This window comes from Sinocyclocheilus grahami, unplaced genomic scaffold (assembly GCF_001515645.1).
Source record: "Sinocyclocheilus grahami isolate Dianchi unplaced genomic scaffold, SAMN03320097.WGS_v1.1 scaffold229.1, whole genome shotgun sequence".
NCBI classification, from domain to species: domain Eukaryota; kingdom Metazoa; phylum Chordata; class Actinopteri; order Cypriniformes; family Cyprinidae; genus Sinocyclocheilus; species Sinocyclocheilus grahami.
Genome location: NW_015505408.1, coordinates 48,364 through 58,759, shown reverse-complemented (window position 1 = coordinate 58,759; position 10,396 = coordinate 48,364). Strand labels below are relative to the sequence as shown.

The window sequence follows — 10,396 nt, the reverse complement described above, 5'->3', positions numbered from 1 at the left end:
AGTAAATGTTGGGTGCACAGTAGCAAATCCAATTAATGTGAAGTCAGATTGACATGAATACCTGCTGGACGAAGCTAAACTACAATCTAGGTCTGTTAATTCCATTTTGTAAAAACTTGACATAAACTTGTTTATATTTGAAAAAAAGAGTTGTTTTAGTAATCAAACTTCTAAAGTTCATGTACTTACAGGTTTAAATAAAACACATGTCCAATGCTGCTCCTGGAGAGTCGCTATCCTGTTTAGCTAAAGTAGAGTTTACCAGCTAATCCAGGTTATTCAAATTACTAGAAACTTCCAATTGTGCAACTGTGTTTGGGCAAGTTGGAGCTAAACTCTAAATCCCCACAGCCGATGCAATCCGACGGGACTCGGGCAGAAATCATGTTCATGGATGAGCTAATGATTTATTAACGTAGTAGAATGAAGCAGGGTGAGGCTGAAAGCCGTCGAAGCGAAGCGAGGCCGCTGAACGAGCGTGACACACGGCTCGAAAGCAGCAGAGCTTTTATTATGCCACAATCGACCGCTTCCGCTCCTTCCGGTCGTGCGTATGTGGGGTAAAGCAGTGCTGTTTTATCACACTAGATACATTTGAAACAATCACAACATTTTAAAGCGTCTTTGGTGTTTTTCCATGTTTTCTACAAAACAAAACCGGAAATCGAGGGGTTATGACGTCATTGGCAGGCGACACAATGACACTATGGACACGCTCCGTGACACTAGTTAAAATTGCTTATTTCTCTGGATTTAAACATTCTTCGAAACATTTGGGATAGTGCAAGTACACAAGTCAGCAAAATATATAACACCGTTCTAGTGGTTTTTAGATATTTTAATTAAAAAAACGTTACATATTGTGCCTTTAATGCTGTAAATGAAATCAGTCAGACAGTCTGCAGCAGATATCAATCAGCTGTGTGGTTTTATTTTGAAATCTTGTTTGCAAGGAAGGTATTATTTCTCTTAATACAAAGTTCTTTGTTTAATACCAAATCAAAGGGACATAAAATGTATTTCCTTGGATTCAAATACACAAAAAATAATTCAGCAAATTCAGATGTTAGATAAAATACTCAAGTCCCTTGTTCTTGTCAGCATCCAGCTCTTGCGTCTCAATCTCTACACACTTCATGGCAATAAAATACTGCACAAAGGGCTCTCCCAGCGCACTACAAATCACACTGTCCTCTGCCAGAGCCACTAAAGCATCGTCCAATTTAACAGGGATCGGGAACTGTTTCTGCTGACCTGGAGCTTTGCTTAGAAGCTGTTCGGCATTCAGATTACGTCTAATACCATCCAGTCCTGCTGCTATCGTGGCCGCCAACACAATGTAAGGATTGGCCATCGCTGACCCCAGCTTGTTATCAATGTGAGTCTCGCGTCCACCGTGAAATTTCACATTGAAGGCGCAGCTGTTGTCGTTGCAGCCGCATGTGGCGTAAAGATGGTTCTTGGAATTTTTCTTGCCTTTGGAAAGCTGGTTTTGACAGCCGATCCCTGGAGCCAAGAGGCAGCTCAGAGCGGCTGAGTGCTGGAGAAGACCTGAGAGCCACTTTCTGCCGATCTCCGAAAGTTCCAAGTTGCCCGAGTGGAAAAGGCTTCTTCTGCCGCTGGCATCCCAAAGGCTGTGGGAGAGTAAGCCGGAATTGTGGATGTTGTCGTCTGTGAAAAAGGTGGCGATGTAGTTGAACTTCCTGGCCATCTCTTTGATTCCTGTGCGGAAGGTGAAGGCGCTGTCGGCGGCGTCGATTCCAAACCTTGGTTTGAAGCAAATCTCCATCTGTCCTGGTCCGTTTGCAGATGAGAAGCTCTCCACGTCAACTCCCATGTAGTACATCCCTCTGACTAGCTGCTGCAGGAAGGGTAGATCGTAGTTGCTCAACAGTGTGGTGGCAGGGAAGAACACAGCTTTAGGTCCCACTCGTTCAGGGGCCCCTAAGATGCAGCATTCATACGTGAAGGACGAGTGGATAGAGAATCCCATGCTCTGGAGTTGGCCGAGCATCTGCTTGGCTATGAGGCGGGGTGATGTTCGCAGTGGCACACCGGTGATCGTGCAGGGGTCACAGATAAGACGAGCGGTCTGGTCTGCCCAGGGAAGGATTTGGAACGTGGAGAGATCTGCGACCAGGAGGACATCACTGCTGAAGTTGGCTGCGCTCGGATGATCAACTTCGTTGACTTTAGGGCTTAGGGTTAACTCCAGGTAGCTTCTAGGCATGGGGATGCCATATACTGCTTTTTCCTGTGATGTCAATAATGAGTTATGTTGCTGAGTACTTTTTACCACTATTTTCAAAAAGACTCGACTTTACACTAAACAGTCAAATGTATTACTAACATTACAGCTGCCATAAGCAATGTTAGTTGTCTTGCTAACTTAAACCAACCGTTAACTATGCCATCAATCACACACACACATTTTTCCGGTATAAACCCGAAACACGATTATAACATCATAGCAGATCGCGTTGGATGGTGGATTCAAAGTGATCAAGGGCTTAGGACGTTCCAATTGAGCCCATTGCAAAGGTTCTGCTAGTAGTGGGCACTCGCGCAACGCAATCAATGACGTACATCCCAGTAAACGAGATGGAGGGAAGTTAGTGAGTGAAGGGCATGAAAAAAATGAACTGGAACGCAGAATATTGTCATAGTGCACTGGCATGTTTTTGTTTTTAGTATAAACTAAAACCAACACAATCTCATGGCGATTCCTACGTATTGCTGAATTGCTGGCTAATTTGAACGAATTTGTACAACCTCATTGGTATGTTTTTGTACGATCTGCTGATGTTAGAAATCATAATTTTTTGTACTAATAACACTGTACAAATTTATACAAAATTGAAATATGTTTTCTCATGAGACTTGGTTGACTAAAACAGTACAAAAATATGGTAGTGCACAAAATACACTTATATTCGAGATATAATGAATGAAGACTAGTCTTGATTCCTAATGCAGAGTTGCTTTCCAATAAATATATCTTTTTTTTATTGCAAAACAATAAATAAATAATCATTTTTAAGTTATGTTGGATTCCAAAACATTGCATACAGCAGCATAAAATTGTACCATTACTATGTATTGACTACATAGAATCAATAAGAGGCATTTCAAAACATTTACGTGAAAGAATCGAGCTGGAACTGTCTTGGATCGGGACACGCCATGAAGATCAGTGGCCTCAAAGCGAACAAAGCTTATGTTTTCCCGGGCGATTTGCTGTATTATGTGCTCAACGTCAGAAATGAAGCTTTGAGATGCAAAAGAGAGTGCTTGTGATCTCTCATTGTCTGTTGGGAATATGAAATAATAGACAGATAGATGAGCGAGTTAAGGTAAATGTGTTAGATTGAGACAACCGTAAATCATCTTTCTGACCTGAGTGTGATGTGCCAGCTTCTTCCCAATGGGACGTCTCAGCAGTGGGTGAACTCATACCAGAAGACCTGCCTGGAGGTCCATCGGTCATCGAAGAACCGCCAGAATCCCATCTAGAACTTCCTTCTCTGAGTCTGGATCCTCTCCTGTCTTCTGAAAGGGGCTTGAAGGTGCTGAAACTCTTAGATGGCATCTGGTCTGGCTTACAGTCCACTCTTTGACCCGGAGGGTAGCTCCTTCCTCCATCTTGCCCTTCTGAACTGAGTAGGGAGCTCTCACGCAACACGCTTTTCAGTTCGTCCAAGGTTTGTTTGGGGATGCCACCCTCACCAGTTGATGGGTAATATTGCACGTTCTCCCTTCTCCATCCATGCCTGTTGGCGTAGTCATCTTGTCTTGAGAGACCCTGGTACTGGGACTCACTGGAAACAGAGGGACAACGATGTGGAGGGCCGATGGAAATAAGGATGGGGTCGTTTTTAGGGCCTGGAATTGGTACGTTTGATGGCACTAAGGGAACAGACGTCCCTTTTCTGTCCCAGTCAAAGGAGGAAAGACGCTTCGCTCTGGAATCCACACTCTTCTTTCCTGCACTCATATTTCCTCCATCCACCTGGTCTGGAATTTTTTCCTGTAGAAGATGAAATTGATGGCTTTCAGACTGAAAATAACTCACAATGCAATAACATAAAATCATAGAGTACCCGATTCATCCAAATGGCAATATACAAATAGTTTGAATCAACTGTACAAATTGCATTTGATGAAAAAAATTAACAAAAAAAAGTAATAATAAAAAATAAATAATTTCAATTTTTTGATTTACCATATCTCTGGATTCCTCTGATTCCTGCATAATGCTCAGGGTTTTTTTTTTTTATGTGAATGTTTGGAAATTCATAACCATCTGGCCCAATCAAAGTGGCTCACACAACTGACTAACAGAGACCGAAACAAAGCAATCTGCTCCCTTTCACCCCAACCAAATGCATGAAGCGTCCAGTCTGTTCAGTCCCACTCATCCATTGTGAGCTTCTGCACATCAGCTGTTTTCAACAGCCCACGACACATTATTCATCAAATCTCTAGAAAGATGCGGTTGTTTAACTAAAAGGTTATTTAACAGAATACCAAAGCCATTGCTTTGAATGGAAACATATATTAACACATAGTGACATGCACTGTTGTTGGCAAGCATATTAAACAAATAAAAGGCATACAAAGATGTGTATACAAAAAAATGTATTTCTGACACACACACACACAAGATTTTTAAATGTTTGTTATACAACAAAGATGACCTTATTGTCAACATGAAGACAAGACAGAAATATTTAGCTGTTAATGTTGTATTTTGTGAGCACTAAGCTGTAAACGTCCTATCGCACCTGGATCTTTGTGTTTATGCTAAATCAGTTGTAGATTGGTCTACTCTTAAAATTGAGGCATTGTTAATATTACTAGCATTAAACAGAACACTTACTAGTGCTGTCAAACGATTAATCATGATTAATTGCATCCAAAATAGAATTTTTTTTTACATAATATATGTGTGTATACTGTGTACATTTATTATGTATATATAAATACAAACACATGCATATATATTTATCACATGAACCAATCACATCCAATCATAACCGATCATATCCAATTATAGCGTGATGGAGGCATTGCCTCCTCACACCTGATTTTCCCCCATTCATTCTCAATTACCCCCCACTAAACCCACCACACGCTAAGGGGTCTCTGTTGTAAGTCAATGGGCCGAAGGGAGGCAATATATTAGTGCTGTCAAACAATTAATCGCGATAAATCGCATCCAAAATAAACGTTTTTGTTTACATAAAATCTATGTGTGTTATGTATATATGTATATATAAATACAAACACATGCATATATATATATATATATATATATATATATATATATATATATAAGAAAAATATGTTATGTTTATATATTAAATATATCTATATATAATATAAATTATTAGAATATAAATATATAAATGTATATACATGTAAATATTAAAAAAAAAAATATAGGCCTATTGTATGTGTGTGTATTTATATATACATAATAAATATACACAGTAAACACACATATATTATGTAAACAACTTATTTTGGATTGCGATTAATTGCGATTAATGGTTTGATAGCACTACTTTTTACACAATTATTATTATTAATATTAGATGTAGTAGTAGTAGTAGTATTAATAATATTTAAAATAACAGAATGTGAATATGAAATATGAATATAATTAAATACATACTTGCATTTTTTATGTTTTATTTAATAACATTTTGAGTAAAAGTATTATTGTTAAAACAACAATAATAACTTTATAAAATGTATAGGAAATTTCAAATACGAATATAATTAAACATGATCAACTTTATTTTGTAATGTTTTATTTAATTAACTTTTTAATAAAAAACATTATTTCATATTATTATTATATTTAAACTGTAGGATGTTTAGAATATGAATTTAATTCAAATGAACTTTACATTTTGTAATATTTTATTAAATACTTGTTTAAGTATTACTGTTATAAAACTTATAGGATGTGTTTAGAATATGAATATAATGAAAAACCTATAATCAATTTTTCACACACACACACACACACGATGCGCAAAGCTCCGCATTTGAACAGTCAATAGCAAATACTTAAACTAATAACAAAACAGTAGCTGATTCAGAAGCACCAGATTGTCATAGCAAAGTCAGAATGACCTCCTCTCCTAGGTTCACGAAACGGTCGTCCATAAAATGCATTGCTGTTCTGTTGTAAGTAATCTTAAAGATTCCTAAATGCATCTACTTTCGGAAGGTCAAATAAAGTGCTTTTGCTTTCGCCTAGAAACACACAGCGTCTCCCTGACATGCTGCTTCAACACTAACTGCAGTTACTGAAACCACACCTTCTTTCTTTGCGTGCACATTTGGGCGGCATTATGCTAATATTTCCACATAGTGAGGTAGATATGTGGGGGCGTGTTAGAACGAGCCGTTTTAGGGGGGCGTGGCAGAGTCTTAACTTTGATAAAGAGTATCTCTTTGGTTTTGAGACTTTAGTCTTTGCAACTTCAGGGATCTTATCTATGCATAATCAGCTTGTAACACTCCAAAGAGAAAGGAAAACTTGAAATCGCATCATATGACCCCTTTAAGTGAGTACGGCTGTAGTATGTGCTCGTGCTGTAGGGTGCGGTTTCTGGAGTCCAGCTGTAACCGGTTACCGGAGACTCCGTCACACACACGGCAGCGCTGTATGGTCAAACACCACAACACTTATTCTCCGGAGCGGCTTTATGATTAAGCTACAATCTTCAATGAGTAAGCATATTCCAGTAAGTGAAACCTCTCAACCTTTGTTTTGAAGCGAATTCAGGGTTTATTTTTGTGGTATTTAACGTTAGTCTCAATCTGCGAGCTAACTTAATTAGCACCGGAGCAAAACAGGTTTTGTTGTCGACCACAGTTTAGGTATACATTAATATTTCTGTTTTATTTTGTTGTAACCATCTACAAAACTGTAAAAGTGTGTGTGTGTGTGTGTTTATAAAGATGGGATTTTAAAGCTATAATGTCGTTGAAATAATCGCTTGGTGACGGTGTTAGCTTAAGTTAGCCTCGCAGCTAACTTACATCAGTAAGAACTGGGCACGACATTTCGCTCTTTTATTTCACTTTAATCAATTAAATTAAAAAGGGAATCAAATTAAGTATCTAGAATGAGAGTTTGTGTTGCGTTTTTGTTGAACACGAATGTAATCTGTGAGTTTTTGGCCCATTCCTAATATTAGCCTAGCGGAAGTCTTTGTGTCAGTCCTGATCAATTAGCATTTCCTGATGTTAACATCTCTGGTTTTGTTCAGTATAAAACTTTACATCGGTTGTAGAATTCAAATATTTCACCACCTTTAAAACTGTGACCAAATACACATTTTATTCGAGAAACAGGTCATTTTATTGGCCTCATTTGGGGCCTTTGCAATTGATTTCCATAAAGTCACGCTGAAAAATAACTCAACCAACCATCTGTGCCTCTCATTTGATTTACATGTAGATTAAAGTTACTACTAGATGTGGTTTGTTGCGTCTTTTTAAAGTGATTTGCTAAAGAGGCTTAGCATGTGGTAATCCCGAAGAGCTGCTGAGACTGAGACATGAAGACTTCAGCCTTCCCAGAAACCTAGTGTTTCCTCTGAAACAATGACCCACATCACCTCTGAGTCATGTGTTTGAGGACGATATGGTTGCTTTTCATGCTATTATGAATACTCTGATTCAGGATTTTAGCCTATAGGCAGTGTTGGGGAAAGTTACTTTTAAAAGTAATGCATTACAATATTGCGTTACTCCATAAAGTAACTAATTACGGTACTTAGTTACTTTTTATGGAAAGTAATGCGTTACGTTACTTTTGCGTTACTTTTTAAATCCGGACAGGGCTCGCTTGTTTGTTTTTAAAATAAAAAAGTTAAATTTTTGGCAAATATAAAAGCCTTTTCACACCAAAAGTGAAATGAATAAACCTCAGGCTGAAGGGAAAGTACATTTACGTCCGTACAGTAGAATGCAGAAGAAATAAAATAAGACACAAATGTCTGTCTAGAGTAATTTGTGCTTGTTAGTACGGTTGAACTGGATCACCGAAGGTCAGAAGCAAAGACATTGCTTAATAGAATGGGATTAAATACATAAAGGATATTTGTGTTGTTTAACATTTCATTATTGCAGGTTTGCGTCATATTTTGAGTTGCATTATTTTTATTCATTTTGAGAAATACTGAATCTGTGTTGTTTTTTTTGTTTGTTTTTTTGTGAGTGAGATTAATGCATATTCATATTTATTTTAGAACTACAGTAACATCTTCTGATTTCTCTCAGCATGTGGACAGGAGAGCTGTCAATAAATTCGTTTAAAAAGTAACTTGCGTTACTTATTTGAAAAAGTAACTCATATTCTCTTGTAAATTAAAAAGTAATGCGTTACTTTACTAGTTACTTGAAAAAAGTAATCTGATTATGTAACTCGCGTTACTTGTAATTAGGGGTGTAACGATATATCGCAGTACGATATTTCGCGATGCAAAAATGTTACGATATGTATCGTAGACTGGTGGCGATACTTTTACGATATGATGGCAGTCTAATACTATTGGTTGAGCTGCCGATGTGACCTACTCTGCAACAGCGTCGCGTGTGCTTTCCTCGCACTTGCAGAAATCGCTTAAACTGAACATTAGTCGGGCAACATGAGTTTGGCTGAAACTGAAATTGAAGATGCCCCGTCTTTAAAGTGTTACCAATATTAATATAAATTCTGTCCAGTTTTATTGTGTTACTTTCAGTAAAAGTGTGGTTATTTTATTGGCTTGTGTTTTTTCAAATTCAGTTTCATTAAAATTTAGTTAAATTTAAAAAGTCTTACAAAATTACTTTATATTATTTAATAAAATAATAAATAATCATTACAAAGCAGTTTCAGTTTTCAGCCAAGTGCATCCAGAAGTTTTCGGTTTCTGTTTCGGCCCCGAATTTTCATTTCGCTGCATCCCTAGATGTAATACCTGTTTAGATTGAATTAAGGTGGACTAGATTAGACTGTAATACAAATAGTTGAGTTTGCCAGGTGCATACAACATTTATGACAGGTTTTCATGAAAGTGTTGGTGTGCTTGACAATCCCATTTTGCACTTCAACAATAAAACTGAAGTGAGCTAAACAAACTGAGAAATGTTTCTTTTTAGTTAAAACAGATGTTGTCAAAGTTTTCCTTTGGGGACATAATTTGAAGTTGGAAAAAGGTAATAAATTGCAATATATCGCAATATATTTAAAATTGCAATAATATTGTATCGTGACACAAGTATTGTGATAATATCGTATCGTGAGGCTTCTGGTGATTTCCCACCCCTAATATTTTCCATGTCTGTGATTTTTGTTTTGTTTTTGTAGTTATATATACAGGGCGTAAAACTAACTTTTTGCCACACCTGCCAATGGCCGGTGACATGATCAAATTTACCGGCCCAAAAGTTTTATTTTACCGGCCTTGAAACTCTTTTTGTCTGTTATTACTACTACAATGACTAAACATATTTACAATGTTTTTAATTTGTCCTGCTGGTGCATTTTCCCTCAATTTTCCCTATTAATTATAGCCATTCAACATTACAGTATAATTGAAAGCCATTATTTTTAACATTTAATAGGCTTTTTTTTTTTTACATTTAATAGGCTTTCTTAAACATTTAAGTGATTTTAAAACAATTTTCACAAACTATATTATATATGCATAAACTATACATATTAATCTTTATTCAAGCTACAAAAGTTATCAAAAGCTACGCAAGAGTGCATCCACGAGTTACACATCTGACTAGCGCATAACTTAGTTCAAGATAACTTGTCCATTTACGCCTTTTTGTGCATATATAAATTGTAATATTATATTTATGTTCTATAAATATCTGATTCTCATATAGCCTAATTAACCCGCTATAACAAGCGCTTGAGTTTACCGGTGTTCATTCAGCTCTTCAGCTACAGCGCACGCAGCTCAAACAGCAATGCTGCTATTTAAAACAGTGGTATTCATTTGTTACTTTTTCTAAATCATTGATGCATTATTAATAATAACCACCACTTTTATTTTATCAACAATATGGTTTAGTAATTAAAATCATTTCATTATTGTACAGAGGCTATTCCGTTTTATTGATCCATGGCGCATGCATTTTGATTCTTTACACATGTAATGATCTCCAGTGACTTATTTGCGTTATGTATGTATATCTTTTTTTTTTTGTAAGGCTTTATTATGACGAAGTTTGGTAATGGGAGAGAGTAAAATTTTTAAAGCATACACTGCTCAAACTAGGCTGCTTATGTTGAAGTGTTTGGGATGTGGCTTGTAATGATGAGACCTTTTTTGTAATCATGCTCTCAAAACTATAAAAATTTGGATATAGGTTT

At 36.8% G+C, this 10,396-nt stretch overlaps 2 protein-coding genes across 2 annotated transcripts in view; one reads left to right on the top strand and one right to left on the bottom strand.

The window, feature by feature from the left end:
- Window positions 1-882: 882 nt before the first annotated feature.
- Window positions 883-4,411, bottom strand: LOC107597143 (lengsin-like). The gene is made up of 4 exons (XM_016288087.1): window positions 4,223-4,411; window positions 3,397-4,027; window positions 3,142-3,308; window positions 883-2,254 (listed from the first exon to the last, which is right to left on the bottom strand). The coding sequence occupies exons 1-4, from the start codon at window positions 4,250-4,252 to the stop codon at window positions 1,067-1,069; spliced, it is 2,016 nt and encodes a 671-aa protein (XP_016143573.1). The 5' UTR covers window positions 4,253-4,411; the 3' UTR covers window positions 883-1,066.
- Window positions 4,412-6,607: 2,196 nt separating this feature from the next.
- Window positions 6,608-10,396, top strand: part of ptp4a1 (protein tyrosine phosphatase 4A1) — a 10,362-nt gene continuing 6,573 nt past the window's right edge. Inside the window, exon 1 of the mRNA XM_016288086.1 lies at window positions 6,608-6,761. The gene's annotated coding sequence lies outside the window, so the exon portion shown is untranslated. The remainder of the gene's footprint in view (window positions 6,762-10,396) is intronic.